Source organism: Erythrolamprus reginae, chromosome 3 (genome assembly GCF_031021105.1).
Source record: "Erythrolamprus reginae isolate rEryReg1 chromosome 3, rEryReg1.hap1, whole genome shotgun sequence".
In the NCBI taxonomy this organism is placed as follows: domain Eukaryota; kingdom Metazoa; phylum Chordata; class Lepidosauria; order Squamata; family Dipsadidae; genus Erythrolamprus; species Erythrolamprus reginae.
In genome coordinates this window covers 248,754,696-248,774,203 of record NC_091952.1, presented here as the reverse complement: position 1 = coordinate 248,774,203, position 19,508 = coordinate 248,754,696, and the positions used below count along the sequence as shown (strand labels likewise).

The window sequence follows — 19,508 nt, the reverse complement described above, 5'->3', positions numbered from 1 at the left end:
AAGCAATGGAAACTGCAGTTTAATGTTTCCAAATGTAAAATAATGCACTTGGGGAAAAGGAATCCTCAATCTGAGTATTGCATTAGCAGTTCTGTGTTAGCAAAAACTTCAGAAGAAAAGGATTTAGGGGTAGTGATTTCTGACAGTCTCAAAATGGGTGAGCAGTGTGGTCGGGCGGTACGAAAAGCAAGTAGGATGCTTGGCTGCATAGCTAGAGGTATAATAAGCAGGAAGAGGGAGATTGTGATCCCCTTATATAGAGCGCTGGTGAGACCACATTTGGAATACTGTGTTCAGTTCTGAAGACCTCACTTATAAAAAGATATTGACAAAATTGAACGGGTCCAAAGACGGGCTACAAGAATGGTGGAAGGTCTTAAGCATAAAACTTATCAGGAAAGACTTAATGAACTCAATCTGTATAGTCTGGAGGACAGAAGGAAAAGGGGGGACATGATCGAAACATTTAAATATATTAAAGGGTTAAATAATGTTCAGGAGGGAAGTTTTTTTAATAGGAAAGTGAACACAAGAACAAGGGGACACAATCTGAAGTTAGTTGGGGGAAAGATCAAAAGCAACATGAGAAAATATTGTTTTACTGAAAGAGTAGTAGATCCTTGGAACAAACTTCCAGCAGACGTGGTTGGTAAATCCACAGTAACTGAATTTAAACATGCCTGGGATAAACATATATCCGTTGTAAGATAAAATAGATGGACCATGAGGTCTTTTTCTGCCGTCAGTCTTCTATGTTTCTATGTTTACAGTGCTTTGCAATCCTAAGTGGTCTACAGAGCCAGCTTTTGCCCCCAGCAGTTTGGGTCCTTATTAACCTAGTGTAAATGAGTCAACCTTGTGTCAATGAGGATCAAACTTCTGGCAGTGAGTTCAGTTAGTAGTAGCAATAGAACCAGCAGACTTTACAGCTAGTGAAGGGCTACCAAAATTTTTACTACCAAACTGTGGGCTTGGCTTATGCAGGACACCCTGCATTTTCCTTCAACATCTTTCAATGCAAGTTGAGTGCTCTAGGATGGAGCTCCATTTTTGCTACCCCACTTCATTCCCCCCTGTCCGGGCAGCAGCCCACCCCTGTTTGCAGCTCTCTCTAAGTGGGTGTACAGAGTCAACATACTGCCCACAAAAATCTGGGTTCTCATTTTACCGACCTCAGAAGGGTGGGAGGCTGAATCAACCTTGAGCTGCTGAGATTCAAACTCTTGGCTATGGGCAGAGTTAGCCTGCAATGCTATGTTCTGAGCACTGCGTCCCACCGGGCACGCATGCGTAGATGGCAGCGGCTTCCCTGGGTCTTCCCCCTCTTGCTGGCGTCAGCGAGGAGTTTCCCCACCGCCCACGCAAACTCCTCGCTGCCGCCCGCCCTTCGCCCGCCCACGCCGTTCATTCTCGCCGCTTTTGAGCTGAGTCCGGGAGCGAATTCGCTTCCGGACTCAGCTCAAAACCGCCGATAGCAAGCGGCAAGGAACGGCTTGTCTCGGCGCTTTCGAGCTGTCAGCTCGAAAGCGCCGAGACAAGCCGTTCCTTGCCGCTTGGTATCGCCGGTTTTGAGCTGAGTCCGGAAGCGAATTCGCTTCCGGACTCAGCTCAAAACCGGCGATACCAAGCGCCCCCCGGACCCCCAACCCGGGTTTGGGGGGCTGCTAGGAAGCCCTCCATGCCGGCGGCAAACAGCCGCCCCGCCCCCAATCTTCGGCTCCTCGCTAGCGCTGTGGGAGTAAAAACACCGTCTGCACATGCGCAGACGGTGTTTTTACTTCCGCATCGCTACTTCGCGAAAACCCGCTCGTTGCGGGGGCTCCTGGAACGGAACCCTCGCAACGAGCGGGGGATCACTGTACCTGTATTCTTTGTCCAATATACAATACAAATGAAAGAGAATAGACATTAAGTAATATACTGTATATAAAGATAGAAAGTAAGAAAGAAGAGAAGTAGAAGGGAGGGAAAATATATGATATATGACATAAGGAAAGACAATTGGACAGCGGACGATAGGCACATCAGTGCACTTATGTACGCCCCTTACTGGCCTCTTAGGAACCTGGAGAGGTCAATCGTGGAGAGTCTTACGGAGAAATGTTGGGGGCTGGGGGCTGACACCACTGAGTCCGGCAATGAGTTCCACACTTCGACAACTCGATTGTTAAAGTCATATTTTTTACAGTCAAGTTTGGAGCGGTTAATATTAAGTTTGAATCTGTTGCGTCCTCTTGTGTTGTTGCTGTTGAAGCTGAAGTAGTCATTGACTGGAAGGACGTTGCAGCATTTGATCTTGTGGGCAATACTTAAATCGTGTTTTAGGCGCCGCAGTTCTAAGCTTTCAAGATCCAGGATAGTTAGTCTATTTTTTAGTTAGTCTCTAGGAGCCTGGAAATGGCTCTTCCCACCCGGAAGCCAGAAATTGCCTCTTTCCCAACTTGTGAAGTGTTATGGGAAGTGTAAGAATCACTTTATAAATCTATGGTGCATATGATAATATTCATCTTATAGGGGTATGGGAAGTGTAAATACCACTTTATAATGCCTTGGTAAGACCACACTTGGAATATGGTATCCAATTTTGGTCACCACAATATAAAAAAGATGTTCAGACTAGAAAGAGTGCAGAGAAGAGCGACAAAGATAATTAAGGGTGGAAGCTACAACATGCAATGAATGGTTGCAGGCATTCAGTATATCTGTATATTCAGTATATATAGCCCTACATGGCATGGGACCAGATTACCTCCGGAACCGCCTGCTACCGCACGAATCCCAGCAACCGATAAGGTCCCACAGAATTGGCCTTCTCCAGGTCCCATCAACTAAACCAGCGTTTCCCAACCGGTGTGCCGCGGCACACTGGTGTGCCGCGAGACATCGCCAGGTGTGCCGCCTGGGCGGGGCGCTGCGGTGCCTCTGAACTCTCCGCTCCTGCCCGATGCCGCGGTTTCTGGCGCTCTCCTGCTGGGCCCCAAAGAAGGAAGGCAGGAAGGAGAGCTCCATTCTTCGCGCAGGCAGTCGCGGGGAGATGGCGGGGGGGGGGGGCCGGCTAAAGCGGCCCCGGGCACCGTTCCCTGTAGGCTTTTCCAGGGGCGCGCAGGAGAGCGCCAGAAACCGCGGCATCGGGCAGGAGCGGAGAGTTCAGAGGCACCGCAGCGCCCCGCCCAGGCGACAGGGAAGCTTCAGCTGGGCCGCGGCATTGAGCAGGAACCGGGAGGTCGGAGGCACCGGCACGGCAGCGCCCGCCCAGCTGAAGCTTCCCTGTCGTCATCGGCAAGTGTCCTTTGGGGCCCGGCGGGAGGACACTGGCGGTGGGAGCGGGGGGGGGGGGGGGGCGCGGCTGCAGCGGCGCAGGCAGTCGCGGGGAGATGGCGGGGGGGGGCGGCTAAAGCGGCCCCGGGCACCGTTCCCTGTAGGTGGCCCTGTAGGCTTTTCCAGGGGCGCGCAGGGAGCCGCGGCCCCCCCCCGCCTACCGGATTTCCCTCCGCGCGGTTGGGGAGGTGGATTCGCCGCCCCCGCCAGCCCGATCTCCCTCCGTGGGGGGGAGGGGGCGACGAACCGACGACCGGGGTCTGTCCGTCCGTGTTGGGTGGTGCAGGGCAGGCACAGGCAGCCCCAGGGGAGAACAAGGGAGGGAGAGAAAGGAAAGAGAGAGTAAGGGAGGGAGAGAAAATTGAATGAAGGAGGGAGAGAAAGAAAGAGTAAGAAGTAGAAAGGATAGAGATAAAGGAAGAGAAAGAGGGGGAGAAAGGAAAGAGGGAGGAAGGTGGGAGAGAAAATTGAATGAAGGAGGGAGAGAAAGAAAGAGTAAGAAGTAGAAAGGATAGAGAAAAAGGAAGAGAAAGGGAGGGAGAGAAAGGAAAGAGGGAGGAAGGGGGGGAGAGAAAATTGAATGAAGGAGGGAGAGAAAGAAAGAGTAAGAAGTAGAAAGGATAGAGAAAAAGGAAGAGAAAGGGAGGGAGAGAAAGGAAAGAGGGAGGAAGGGAGGGAGAGAAAATTGAATGAAGGAGGGAGAGAAAGAAAGAGTAAGAAGTAGAAAGGATAGAGAAAAAAGAAGAGAAAGGGAGGGGGAAAAGGGAAAGAGGGAGGAAGGGGGAGAGAAAGAAGATATGAAGGAGGGAGAAAAAGAAAGAGAGATAGGAAGGAAAGAGGGAGAGAAAGGAATGAGAGAGAAAGGGAGGGAGAGAAAGGGAATGAAAGAGGGAGAAGGGGTGAGAGATAGAAAGGATAGACAGAAAGGGAGAGAAAGGAAAGAGAGAAAGGGAGGGAGAGGAAGGAAAGAGATGAGAGAGGAAGGAGGAGACAGAAAGAGAGGAAGGAAGGAAGAAAGAAAGAGGGATGGAGAGAGAAAGGAAGGAAGAGAGAAAGAGGGAGAGAGAGAAATAGAGCGAAAGGGAGGAAGAGAGATTTTTTTTGTCCAAACTTTTTTTAGCGCCCCCCCCCCCCCCATGTTCCCCAGGATTTTGAAAATATGAAAAATGTGCCGCGGCTCCAAAAAGGTTGGGAAACACTGAACTAAACAATGTCGTTTGGCGGGCTCTAGGGGAAGAGCCTTCTCTGTGGCGGCACCAGCCCTCTGGAACCAACTCCCCCCGGAGATTAGAACTGCCCCCACCCTCCCTGTCTTTCGTAAACTACTCAAGACTCATTTATGCTGCCAGGCATGGGGGAGTTAAGAAATTCCTTCCCCCTAGGCCATTACAATTTATGCATGGTATGTTTGTGTGTATGTTTGGTTTTATTATGAGGGTTTTTAGTTGTTTTATTAATTGGATTTCTACATGCTGTTTTTATCATTGTTGTTAGAAATCCAATAATTAAATATCTACTGAAAAGGACTCGGGGTGACATGAAAACAATGCTCCACTATCTAAGGCTGTGATTGTGAATCTGTAGCATGTGTGGCACAGGACCCAGCTGTTCCTCTTCATTAGCCATTTCCGCACCTGGGGCTGTTGACTCTCCACCAGAGGACTGATGGATGCCCAGGCTCCAACACTGATGGATGCCCAGGCTCCATCCCCATCGGAGATCTGATTGCCTTGATGCTGGCCCCGACTCCCACTCTACCTCCCCATCTGATTCTGCTGCCTTAGAGGTCCGTGACCCACAACAATACGGAAAGTAAAAGAGGTCCAAGCAAACTAGGCCAGCAAATATGGAGAACGACCCAATGGCCAACAGAAGAGGTCAATTTCCCTATCAAAACCCAAGAAAGAAGACTCAACAGAAAGTATTGTACAATTCTTCATTTAACCTGCTAGCAAAATAATGCTTGGGAGCATTGAATGGCAGCTTAAAAGTCTGGATGATTGAGAAAACCGGAGTACCAAAAAAACAAGAGGATCAGTATGGGCTTCATTCATTCATTTTTGTTTGTTTGTTTATGTCAATCATGACAAAATATAGAAGGTCCTTAGAAAAACCAGGAATTCCAGAACACTTTATTGTACTCTGAAGAGTAACCATTGCACAGGACAGATGGACATGGCAAAACTCTGAGCTGCAGATTGGCAAAATGTTCATTTTCTCCTTATTTATGCTGGGTATAGTTTGTGGAAGTCAGGGTTATTGTTATTAGACATTTATTAGGTATTAGGTATTTATTTATTAGGTTATTAGGTATTTATTTATTTGTTTATTGGATTTGTATGCCGCCCCTCTCCGGAGACTTGGGGCGGCTAACAGCAACAATAAAACAGTGTACAAAAGTAGTCTGATGTTAGAAATAATTAAAAGCCCATTAATATAAAAAACCCAAACATACATACATACATACCATGCATAGAATTGTAAAGGCCTAGGGGGAAGAGGGTCTCAATTCCCCCATGCCTGACGGCAGAGGTGGGTTTTAAGCAGCTTACGAAAGGCAAGGAGGGTGGGGGAAATTCTAATCTTTTGGGGGAGTTGGTTCCTGAGGGCTGGGGCCGCCACAGAGAAGGTCCCTGCGAACCTTCTCTGAGGGGGCCAGTGATTCTCCCCCTAGGGTAATGGACGGACAGATGGGACTGTCCTTGGGAGGTAAGACCCACAGCCACTCCTTCTTGTCTGGGTTGAGCTTGAGTTTGTTGACACTCATCCAGGCCCCAACATCCTCCAGGCACCGGCACATCACTTCCACTGCTTCGTTGACTGGACATGGGGTGGAGATGTACAGCTGGGTATCATCGGCGTATTGATGATACCTCACCCCATGCCCTTGGATGATCTCATCCAGCGGTTTCATATAGATATTAAATAGTAGGGGGGAGAGGTATCCAGTGCATCTCAACACAAAGTGAGTAGATTTTGGTTAAGTGAATTTCTACCCACAACATGGCATTAAATGTTGAGTTCCCTCTCCTTTCTCTCCATGTGATTTTTGTATCTAGAAAGCCTGTTGACATTTAATCAAAGTATTTTCTGCCTCTGTTTACTTCCTCTGCACCAATAGTAGATAACCACCTTTCTATAATAGGCAAGCTTGAAAGAAGCTATAACTTGAGTTATTCTTAAAGAGTCGTTGAGGTGAAAATTGAAGTCATCCATCTATGAAAAAGTTTCATTGTCGAAGAAGATTCTTTTGCGCAGGACGATTTAATTAAAAAAACCCCATTTATTTACATGTCTACAAAGGTACAATAATAAGTGATGAAACACTTTGGAGTTAAAACAAAAATCCAGAGAAAGCTATTTCATGTTACAAAGTTTAGGGGGGGTAAAGGGAGAGGTAACATAAAAATCGTATTGGTGTTTCATCTACGAACTGGCTATAGTTTTTTGGAGGCACATTGGTGAAGGAAGGATTTTGAAGCTGTCCGTATCCATGATTGACATCCCTGGAAAAGAGCAGAGCAAAAGACATACAGTTGTTTTAGATATGTATTTTTCAAAATTAATAACGATGGTTTTGCTGGAACTTTCATATCGCAAGGATGGAAACTAGCAATTAGAACAGTGTTTCCCAACCTTGGCAACTTGAAGATATTTGGACTTCAGCTCCCAGAATTCCCCAGCCAAGGTTGGGAAACACTGAATTAGAAAGTAATAATTTGTTTGAGGAAATTGAGAGAGAACAGCAAATTAAAACAGGCTTAGTTTTAACATTTGGCAGAAATGATCTATGACTGAAAGCTTAAAACAGCAGGCTACGCATGAAAAGAGACCTTCTAATATTTCATCTTTCAGCTGTCATTATTTTGAATTGAACTGTAGCATAACAGAGCAGTCCCCAATCTCCCTGGCTCCATGGCATGGCAGCAATGACGGCTGGGGGATGGGGGTGTGGAGGGATGGTTTTGTGGGCATGTCTGCCGCATACATCTGATTGTAGATCTGTAGATCAGCGGTTCAAATCTCATCACCGGCTCAAGGTTGACTCAGCCTTCCATCCTTCCGAAGTGGGTAAAATGAGGACCCGGATTGTGGACGCAATATGCTGGCTCTGTTAAAAAGTGCCATTGCTAACATGTTGTAAGCCGCCCTGAGTCTAAGGAAAAGGGTGGCATAAAAATCAAATGAATAAATAAATAGAAACATAGAAGGCTGATGGCAGAAAAAGACCTCATGGTCCATCCAGTCTGCCCTTATACTATTTCCTGTATTTTATCTTACAATGGATATATGTTTATCCCAGGTTTATCCCAATTCAGTTACTGTGGATTTACCAACCACGTCTGCTGGAAGTTTGTTCCGAGGATCTACTACTCTTCAGTAAAATAATATTTTCTCATGTTGCTTTTGATCTTTCCCCCAACTGTCCCCTTGTTCTTGTGTTCACTTTCCTATTAAAAACACTTCCCTCCTGGACCTTATTTAACCCTTTAACATATTTAAATGTTTCGATCATGTCCCCCCCTTTTCCTTCTGTCCTCCAGACTATACAGATTGAGTTCATGAAGTCTTTCCTGATACATTTTATGCTTAAGACCTTTCACCATTCTTGTAGTCCATCTTTGGACCCGTTCAATTTTGTCAATATCTTTTTGTAGGTGAGGTCTCCAGAACTGAACACAGTATTCCAAATGTGGTCTCACCAGCACTCTATTTAGAAGGATCATAATCTCCCTCTTCCTGCTTGCTATACCTCTAGCTATGCAGCCAAGCATCGCTAGAGGTATAACAAGCAGGAAGAGGGAGATTGTGATCCCCTTATATAGAGCGCTGGTGAGACCACATTTGGAATACTGTGTTCAGTTCTGGAGACCTCACCTACAAAAAGATCAAATAAATTCACAAATGGAGCTTTGAGTGTGCATGCACTTGCCTACCACTTGGGTGGCCCAGTTCACAACAGGCTGTGGGTCCAGTACCGGGCCATGGACTGGGGAACTCCTGACATAACAAATCAGTTACTTGATTTTGACTGGAATTTACAAAGCTGTATGTAAGCATGAGCTACCTATATTTGCAAACAACAAATTACAGTGGTTCCATGGTACTCATTGTTAATTGATTCCTGGAGGCGTGATAAGTACCAAACAATTTTTCCCCATAGGGAACAGGGTAGTGTGAGTCACAAGATAGCTGACACCGACAAATTCTAGCTTGTGCATTGAATACCAAACAAATTATGAGTACAGGGGCAAAAATTTCACACTGAAAATGGGCTGAGTACCAAATTTGATGAGTTTCAAATCAGCTGAGTATCAAGGTCTCACTGTATTTCAGCTTATATATATATATTGACTTCAGTGAAATTGTTCTGAAAACTTCTATTTGTATGTATGTATGTATGTATGTATGTATGTACGTACGTACGTACATACGTACGTATGTATTTTTTCCAGAACAATTTCACTGAAGCCAATTACTAGAACATTAAAAGTGTGATAGTCCTCATTAATTGATCTGATTCACTGGGGAACAGCAATTTCATTGTCTTAAATCTGTGACTTGTTTTCAACTAACTTTTGGCCTCTGAATCCAAAATAACCACAGTTTTTGTCTATCACTTTTTAAGCTACAGGATACCCTCAAAGGTCATACAAATTGTGCATATAAAGGAAAAGAAAGTAAAAACTTACCAAATATACTGTTTACAAAGAATAATTTTGTTCATAGAAAGGCTGTAATAGTTACTGCAAGTTAAATTGTGTTCATACAAATAGTTGATTTTTATTTAATGGTAATTTTACATATTAAAGTAAATTTTCACTTATAGCTTTTTCTGGGGTGTTTAATCTGTGGACATTCTTGCTTGATGCTCCCAAAATAGTCATCCATCCTATGTACATCCCATCTACCTTGATCTTGTGCCTCCATGACCTTCAAATCTTGGTGGAATCGTTCACCCTGCTCAACACTGACTGCACCAAGATTTTCCGGGAAATTAGCAAGATGGCTATGTAAAAAATGCAATTTGATGCTCATGTTGCAACCTCATAACCTCATAATTCTCATAAGGTGAAGAGAAAAAACATGACGTGGTAGAAGAAAACTAACTACAGTTTTGAAACCAGCCTGCCTAATTAACTATAAAAAAGCTCACAATTACAACAATTCATTTTATCACATTTGTTTCGTCCAGAATATTTGGTTCAATTGGTTAAAATTTTAAAAATATATGCAAGAGGACTCTGTCAATAGGTCAGGCCAGCCCCAATAGGATGTCTTCTGACTTGACGATCTATATTTTGTTGCTACCATCTATTAATCAAAATTGTGAATGGACTTTTCCTGTTAATAGTTTTATACAAATGCTAAATTCAAGCTAAGCTATCTATTGCTTGCACTCTGGACAAAAAACAGAGATTAATATTTTCAGATCTTCCCCTTTGTATATTAGAAGTATCCAACTTCGGCAATTTTAAGGCTGGCTGACTTCAACTCTGACTTCTCTGTGGCGGCCCCGACCCTTTGGAATCAACTCCCCCCAGATATCAGAGTTGCCCCCACCCTCCTAGCCTTTCGTAAGCTCCTTAAAACCCACCTCTGTCGTCAGGCATGGGGGAATTGACATGTTCCTTCCCCCTAGGCTTATAAAATTTGTGTATGGTATGCTAGTGTGTATGATTGGTTTTTAACTTGTGGTGTTCTTAAAATTAATTTAATATTGGATTTGTCTTGTATTGCTGTTGCTGTGAGCCGCCCCGAGTCTGCGGAGAGGGGCGGCATACAAATCTGATTAAACTAAACTAAACTAAACTCCAAGAATTTCCCAGACATCCAGATTTCTAAATTATACTTCATTTAAAGAGAGAGGGGGGGGGGAGGAAGGGAGGGAGATAATGAATGAGACTATTTTCTTCGGAAGATCATGCTTTTGGAAAGAAATATTACCTACGCAGATATTTAACTTTTAATGAACACAAGAAAAAAAAATAAAGCTATTGTCATTATGAAACAGTATGTATTAAAAATGCATTATTTTCAAGAATCATAAAAAAACCAGAATGCTATTTCTCGTAAACCTAGACCAATATTGAGTAGTTTGGATCTTAATATATTAGATGTACAGATAATTGGTAAACTAAATCGATATCTGTACTTAAATGCATTAAATTAAAATGAAGAATCAATTGCTTCATTTCTGAAACACCGGTACCTATATTCTGCCCATTAGACAGCTATTTCATTTCCATCTCAAGGGAAAAAGACCATTCTAGACTGCACCAGTAATTGCAAATGCTTAATTAACTGACAGACCAAAACAGAAAATATTAACTTTGGAAAGAGTAAGACCAAAAAAGAAAAAAAACCGTACTCAACACAACCACCTGAAATCTGATACTTAACCTTAATAGTGATGGGCGAACCCAACGATGTTCGGGTTCGGCAAGTTTGTACGAACTTTAGGCAAAATTCGGCCAAACCTGAACTGAACCCGAACCAGGAATCCCACCAAGAGATTCTGGGGGCGGAGCTTTGACGTCATGTATACCGGCAGGTTGCTAAGGACGCCAAGGTGATCACTTCCTGGATTCCATGGAATCCAGGAAGTGATCACCTTGGCGTCCTTAGCAACCTGCCAGTGATGTCAAAGCTCCGAACGCCGAACGCGACCCCGAACTTCGCCCAAAGTTTCAAAAAATTTCGGGTTCATGTTTGGCGTACCGAACACCGCAAAATTTGGTACGGACCCGAACTTATTTATTTATTAGATTTGTATGCCGCCCCTCTCCGTAGAGTTCAGTTCGCCCATCACTAAACCTTAACTTTTATTTATGCGAAATAAATCAGAAACCTTTGATATAGAACAACAAAAACAACAACAGATAAAGAAAAATCCAATAAAATAAATATATCCTACCTGGCTATGGCATTATTCTTGCTGCCTTAACCTCTAGAAAAACTGAAGCCAAAACTGTTGTTAGTACTTAACTACCAGCTTGGCAGTTTTACTTTCTGAGATTTTGTACTTTTCAAAATGACTTTTATTTCTGGAAGTTCTGCAACAGGCTTTCATGAAAACAATAAAATATTCTATAGTGCTCTTACGGAGCAACAGTACAACAGTTTGCATAAAATGTACAGCATTTCATACTTTGAAAACACCTGCCATTATGTGAATAGGCTTTTATTGAGGAGGGGTGGAGAGGAAGCTATTGAAGAAGGAGCTATCACACTACTATTCCGTGGTTAAACACATACTATTTTCCACATACCATTTCCCCAAATGGTTTAAGAATGATATCATCAAATGCCGAGTAAACAAGCTTTAGCAGATCCAGATGGAAAAGACGTCAGGAACTGATGTGCAAAATTCTATATAATTGGCTATTATTGAAATCTCATAAATGGATTCTTTAACGTAACTTTGGAAGCGGCGTGAGAGAGGGAGGGAAGGGTTTTTTTTATGTGGGGAGAGGCACTAAAATACTGATCTTTCTAAACACGCACTTTAAACTGAATGTCTATGGAGATTCTCAGTCATCCAGGTCATGGTTCTACAAAAAGTGCTTTTTCTAAGGTACTTCTCATCCAAGAAGCTTTTCAGTTCTGACTGAATGGTGGAGGAATGGAAGGATTTATATCACTAGGAAACAGTTTGTAGCACCATTTCTGTTGAATTTGATTTTGAGCTTTTTTATAGTTAACTAGGCATGCTGGATTCAAAACTGTAGTTTTCTTCTACCACATTAAGATTTTTCTCTCCACCTTATATATATATATATAATATAGTTAATTAGGCAACATGAGCATCAAATTGCATTTTTTTACATAGCCATCTTGTTAACTTCCAGCAAAATCTTGGTGCAGTCAGTGATTGTTCTGTCGGGCGCTCTGATAGAATCCTCCTGAAAATTCACGGATACAAATTTCAGACACACACAAGTTTGAAAATTCAAAACAATGTTCTTTATAATGAAAATTCAAATAAACTAAGCACTCTTTTTCTATAGCAAAGAGCACTTGTCTCCAAACAAACTGGTAATTTGTACAAGTCCCTTATCAGTTCTCAGATACTTAGCTTGCAGCTGTGAGCCAATTTACAGTCCTTCTTTCACAAAGTGAAACACACTTTGCTCTGGTTTAGTTTCAAAGCGGGGGGAAAATCAGCACACAAAAGTCGAAGTCAGCAAGGCAGGCACGAAACACAACGATCAGATAATCCTCCACAATGGCCAAACCCACAGGCTGCTATTTGTGTTTTAGTTAACAAGAACTGCATTTAGTTAACAAGAACAGCCCCACCCAACCACAGGTGGCCTCATTTTCTTTGATAATAATCTCTCAGTTGTTGCTGCCTATGCATCGCTCTCGGCGTGCGTGGCTGTATCATTAACTCTTGTTCTGAATCCAAGGAGGAGCTAGATAATTGATCTCCTTCTGAGCGGTTTGCCACACTTTCCTCCTCCCTGTCACTCATGTCTTCTTGGTCAGAGGAGCGTTCATCAGCAGATTCCACCAGGAGCAAAACAGGCCTGCAGCTTGTGGATGTCTCCCCCACATCCACAGTCCTTGGGGCAGGAACTGAGCCAGAGCTAACTACAACAGTTCTCAACCATGAATCTTCTTCAGTTCTGACTGAATGGTGGAGGAATGGAAGGATTTATATCACTAGGAAACAGTTTGTAACACAATTTCTGTTGAGTTTGATTTTGAGCTTTTTTATAGTTAACTGGGCATGCTGGTTTTCTTCTACCACATCAAGATTTTTCTCTCCACCTTATATATATATATATGTATGTATGTATGTATGTATGTATCTATGTATGTATGTATGTATGTATGTATATAGATACATACACACACACACACACACACACACACACACACACAAACACACATAATATAGTTAATTAGGCAACATGAGCATCAAATTGCTTTTTTACATAGCCATCTTAACTTCCAGGAAAATTTTGGTGCAGTCCGTGATGAGCAGGGTGAGCGATTCCACCAAGATTTGAAGGTCATATCTGACATCAACACAATTGAGAGAGTCCAGAAATATTTCACAAGAAGAGTCCTTCATTCCTTTTCTCACAACAAAATACCTTACTCCACCAGACTTGAAATTCTTGGTTTAGACAACTTAGAACTCCATCGTCTCCCTTATACTATTTCTTGTATATCCTGTATATTAGGATGGATATATGTTTATCCCAGGCATGTTTAAATTCAGTTACTGTGGGTTTATCTACCACATCTGCTGGAAGTTTGTTCCAAGGATCTACTACTCTTTCAGTAAAATAATATTTTCTTCATGTTGCTTTTGATCTTTCCCCCAACTAAGTTCAGATTGTGTCCCCTTGTTCTTGTGTTCACTTTCCTATTAAAAACACTTCCCTCCTGGACCTTATTTAACCCTTTAACATATTTAAATGTTTCGATCATGTCCCCTCTTTTCCTTCTGTCCTCCAGACTATACAGATTGAGTTCATTAAGTCTTTCCTGATACGTTTTATGCTTAAGACCTTCCACCATTCTTGTTGCCCGTCTTTGGACCCGTTCAATTTTGTAAATATCTTTTTGTAGGTGAGGTCTCCAGAACTGAACACAGTATTCCAAATGTGGTCTCACCAGCACTCTATATAGCGGGATCATAATCTCCCTCTTCCTGCTTGTTATACCTCTAGCTATGCAGCCAAGCATCCTACTTGGCTTTCCCTACCACCTGACTGCACTGTTCACCCATTTTGAGACTGTCAGAAATCACTACCCCTAAAGAAGAAGCTTCTTAGATGAGAAGCGACATGTCCTCAAGGTAATAACCAAGTCCAGTTCCCTTTTGAAAAAGCACCCTTGGGACATACTTTAAACTGTTTCTACATGTAGTTATTATTATTATTATTTATTATGTATTACACTTGTATGCCGCCCCTCTCTGAGGACCCGGAGTGGCTCACAACATGCAATACAAACAATATGTATACAAATCTAATAGTTAAAAACAGTAAACTAAAATCCCATATTGTAAAAAAAACAGTCAGTCTACTCAATCACCTCCATACATAATATCTAATGGTCAGAGAAGAAGGGGGCATGATCTAGCTGCCCCATGCCTGGCGACATGGTTGGGTCTTAAGTGTTGTGCCAAACCAACTCTTTAAATTTAGCAAAAAGAGTCAGCTGAAAGGAGAGTCCCAAGGCTGAGTTTTGGGAGTCAGCTGTTAAGCACCTGAACATAAACCATGCGACCATTAGGATGCTACAAAGGTTGTAACTGTGAAAAATGATAACTCACTTTTTCCAGCGGCATTATAACTTCGAACGGTCACTAAGCAAACTGTTGTAAGTCGAGGACTATCTGTATCTGCTGATTGACAAATGATCCAATTTTGGTCATGTGACCATGGGATGCCATGATGACAGTTAGAAACATAGAAGACTGACGGCAGAAAAAGACCTCATGGTCCATCTAGTCTGCCCTTTTACTATTTTCTGTATTTTATCTTAGGATGGATATATGTTTATCCCAGGCATGTTTAAATTCAGTTACTGTGGATTTATCTACCATGTCTGCTGGAAGTTTGTTCCAATGATCTACTACTCTTTCAATAAAATAATATTTTCTCATGTTGCTTTTGATCTTTCTCCCAACTAACTTCAGATTGTGTCCCCTTGTTCTTGTGTTCACTTTCCTATTAAAAACACTTCCTTCCTGGACCTTATTTAACCCTTTAACATATTTAAATGTTTTGATCATGTCCCCCCTTTTCCTTCTGTCCTCCAGACTATACAGATTGAGTTCATTAAGTCTTTCCTGATACGTTTTATGCTTAAGACCTTCCACCATTCTTGTAGCCCGTCTTTGGACCCGTTCACTTGTACCAATATCTTTTTGTAGGTGAGGTCTCCAGAACTGAACACAGTATTCCAAATGTGGTCTCACCAGCACTCTATATAGCGGGACATGTTGTTTTAGGTCTGAGGACAGGTTTTTAAGTCACATTTTTTCAATGTCATTTGCAAGCTTAAGCAGGCACTAAAACGGTTGCAATTCATAGGAATATTTATGGCGACAGGTCACAAAAAGACGGAGTAGATTATCTAGTCAAGGGAGTCATAGCCTAGCAGGCTCCCTGTTCAAACTGCCCCTCAAAGCCATGCATCCATGTTAAAAAGGTGCAAAGTCACTGAGTTTGGATGTCAACACAGGATTCTCGCACTGGGTTATGGGTTTCCAGTTCTACCAATTTACTTTTTCATCTACCCTATAAAAATACCCACCACTACCAAAAATGGAACCACACCTTAAGGTTGACCAATGCCATTACTGTATCAACGTCAACCATTTCTGAATTCAGATGCAATAAAAAGCATCAACCATAGCTTCCGAGTCACCATTAATGGTGCAATTGGACACTCTGGAAGAGGAGAAAAATTTGGTTAGAAATCTCCCATTTCCTTCTTGATGGGTAGAAAAGGGTCAAACAGTCTAAAAACATGGGTTAATTATTTGAAAGCAATTCTCTGTTACTTTAACTAAAGCTTAAAATAATATATATCTATATATACAAATACCTACCAAAGTGTCAAGAGAAAAAGGTCTCTTTGGCCTCCGTATGTTCCAAGGGACTCCTAATAAAAAGAAGAAAATGGTGCTTTGTTTTACTAATTCAAGAACTCCGTTTTTCTAAAATCTAAAATCAACAGAACAAATCATAAACCATTAACACCACAATTACAAGATACCAAGCCAACAAAGAGGAATAAGGTTTAAAGGGGAAAACATCTCTTCATGTTTTGAGTTCTTAGTTACATTATTTTGTCCATAAATTCTAGGATTTACAAGTTACTAGTTATGATGTTTTACATTGGTTTAATCATGAAGACTTGGCTTCAATTAAACTGACTGAGCTAAGGCTTTTTTCTTTTCTAATTTTTTAGGTACTAGTACAAATTAAACTTTTTAAGATGAAATTTTAGGTGGTGATCTTAAAAGCCTCTCTTTGTAATCTCAAATAAAACTAGCTAATTGGTACGCTTCCCTGCTTTTATGGGTTATATTAAGATAAATTAAGTGAGATTAAAATCTTATTTGATTTATTTACCTTTTGCAAATGAAGACCGATTTAAGGGTTACATCCTCTGCCTCTGACGAATAGCGACCGCAATTAGTCATGTCAGAAAGTCTTTAAAAGCTTTGAGTTTATTGCTTCCGGCACGGAGTGAGGTTGTCATTAAGGTATCAAAACTCTCAGAAAACAACAACAACAAAAAATAGTCCAAAGTTGCACTAATGAAGAAATTGCTCAACAAGATGAAAAACTAAGTCACAGGTTATTTTTGATTGATTCTCTGCGGTTTTTTTTGCTTTTAATTTATCTGATTCAGAAAATGCATTAGCTATTTTAAAACAAGAATATATAAATGTATATTTTAAAGTTGGAATCCAGCCGCTCAATACCGTTTGGATACTTCCTTTAACAACTCTTTAAATCTAGATTGTGTGCATAAATGGAAAACAGAAGAGAGAACACTCTCGTAAATGTAAGGCACCTTTAGGTTTTTACCATATATTTTTAAAAATAAAATAGGTGTACAGATATTTTTTTAAGAGGAACCATTTTATGATGATCATGGTTAAAAAAAATAACTCCTTCCCTGTTTACAACTATTTATTAAGGTTTTTAAATAAATAATGCATACTCTCACACACACTGATGTTTCTTTCAAAAGTTTATTTAGTATCAAGCAAGAATAAACTTTGCTTAACACTACAGAACATTTCAAGACTCAAATTACAAAATACCACATTATTTGCATTTGTGATCTCTTTCCCTTTTTTTAAACGCATGTTTGCAAGAGAAAAAACTAGCAAAATATTTGAAAGGTAAAACTAGAGAAGAACTTAATTGTTGAAAACCTTTAAAATAAAAGGTTACGCTTAGGTTAAAATAATTGATTAACATGTTTAGTAAACCTAGCTGTTTTTAACACTAGTTAAAAGGTTTTTTTTCATTTTTTGTAATTTTTTTTAATCACCTATTTTCCTTTTTTTTCCCCCTCCCCGCCCCCTCTCCCAAATACAATCCAGAAATAAGAAAGCTCAATTCACATGTCTTCCTTCCTGTACAGGTTTTTCAGTCAGCAAAAAATAGATTAAGCTCAGTCCGTCCATTCAGATTAAGCACTTTGATTTTAATAAAAAGGGATTGTTCATAGAAAAAAATTACTTTGAACAGTTTACAGGACTGGTGGAGATTGGGCAATTCACAACATCGGACAGAATAATCAGTATCTTGCATATGGCTGCTCTCTGTAGCCTCCTTTTGTGGACCTTGCGGGAGGAGCCTTGTGCCTTGAGTTGGTCCAATCTTCCTGTCCTGAAATCACAAAAGTTTTTGGGGGAAAAAGGGGTAAGATGTTTTCTATCAATCTTCAAGGTGAACGTCTGCTTTATTTTTTCAAGATGGAGGAGGAATTAAACATCCAAAAGGGAAGGTTTTCACCCTTCCACGATAACTTTAACTTTATTTATTTCATTTATTTATAAGACAATTCACAACAAATCTAATAAATTTAAAAAACATTAAAAAACGCCATTATTAAACCAGTCATACACACAGTCACACCATACATAAATTATATAGGCCCGGGGGAGGGAGGGGGAATGCCTCAATTCCCCCATGCCTGATGGCAGGGGTGAGTTTTAAGGAGGGTGGGGGCAGTTCTAATCTCCGGGGGGAGCTGGTTCCAGAGGGTCGGGGCCACCACAGAGAAGGCTCTTCCCCTGGGACCCGCCAGACGACATTGTTTAGTCGACGGGACCCCGGAGAAGGCCAACTCTGTGGGACCTAATTGGTCGCTGGGATTCGTGCTCTTGAAGCCGTCAGCAGCCCCAAACACAAAATGCATGGAATCTCTGAACAAAAATTTATTAATTTGTTTATTTATTAATTAGATTTATAGGCTGCCCTTCTCCTTGCGGACTCGAATTCAAATCTGGCTCAGAATAAGGATGCAGATCTCAACCTGAAGTCTTGGAAAAAGCGAGGCCCAAGCTTAATTCTTCAATGGCAGCTAAGCTCTAGGCCACAGAATTACTGGGTACAGCGTTCTCTCGATTTTCGCCGGTTTGAACTTCGTGAATAGCCTATATCACCGTTTTAAAAAAAATATTAATTAAAAAATACTTTGCGGGTTTTTTTCTATACCATGGCTTTTCCGGCCCGATGACTTCATATGTCATCACCAAACTAATAATGTTTGCAAATAAATAACAAAAAAAATATATTGTTAATAAATAATTATGTTTATAAATATCAGGATCACCAAGTGTCTTATTCAATGGTGAGTATCAGTAATAATGGTGAGTAAATGTTTGTTAAGGGAATGGGAAATGGTAATTTAGGGGTTTAAAGTGTTAAGGGATGGCTTGTGATACTGTCCGTAGCCAAAAATGGTGTATTTACTTCCGCATCTCTACTTCGTGGAAATTCGACTTTCACGGGCGGTCTCGGAACGCACCCCCCGCGAAAATCGAGGGAACACTGTATACATACCCCTACTTAGCAACAGTTAAAAGCTGCCCTTTTTCCTAGTATAGAGTCGGGAGTTACATTGGTCTAATAGCATGAGAGCAGAATGCCTGAGAATCCTCCCTTCCGTCCTGTCCCTCTCACCTTCTTTTCTTTCCCTTTCTCTCTCCTTCCCTATTTCCCTCCCACCTTGCTTCCTGGTCCCTCACCATCCTTTCTTCCCTTCTCTCTCCTTCCTTCCCCCTTTCCCCTCCTTCCTTCCTGTCCCTCTCACCTTCCTTTCTCCCCCTCCTCTTTCCTTCCCCCTTACCCTCCCACCTTCCTTCCCTTTCTCTCCTTCCTTCCTCCCTCCTTTCCCCTCCTACCTTCCCTTCCTGTCCCTCTCACCTTCCTTTCCTCTCTCCCTTCTCTCCTTCCTTCCCCCTTACCCTCCCACCTTCCTTCCTGTCTCTCACCTTCCTTTCTTCCCCTCTCATCTTCCTTCCCTTTCTCTCCTTCCTTCCTCCTTTCCCCTCCTACCTTCCCTTCCTGTCCCTCACCTTCCTTTCTCCCCCTCCTCTTTCCTTCCCCCTTACCTTCCAGCCTTCCTTCCTGTCTCTCTCACCTTCCTTTCTTCCCCTTCCTCTCATCTTTATTATTATTATTATTATTATT

General features: G+C 41.8%; 1 protein-coding gene across 3 annotated transcripts in view; it reads right to left on the bottom strand.

Annotated features, from left to right (window-relative positions):
• Positions 1-6,581: 6,581 nt before the first annotated feature.
• KHDRBS3 (KH RNA binding domain containing, signal transduction associated 3) overlaps positions 6,582-19,508 on the bottom strand; it is a 188,714-nt gene continuing 175,787 nt past the window's right edge. Inside the window, exons 9-11 of one of the 3 annotated variants that reach the window (XR_011558764.1) lie at positions 16,425-17,699; positions 15,899-15,951; positions 6,582-6,824 (exon numbers count right to left, since the gene is read on the bottom strand). Coding sequence is in view for 1 of the 3 variants with exons in the window: in XM_070748332.1 (XP_070604433.1) it covers positions 17,608-17,699 (92 nt within the window). In the remaining 2 variants the exon portion in view is untranslated. Of the gene's footprint in view, positions 6,825-15,898; positions 15,952-16,424; positions 17,700-19,508 lie in introns of those variants that run through there. The other 2 variants (XR_011558765.1, XM_070748332.1) reach the window with 2 other exon arrangements.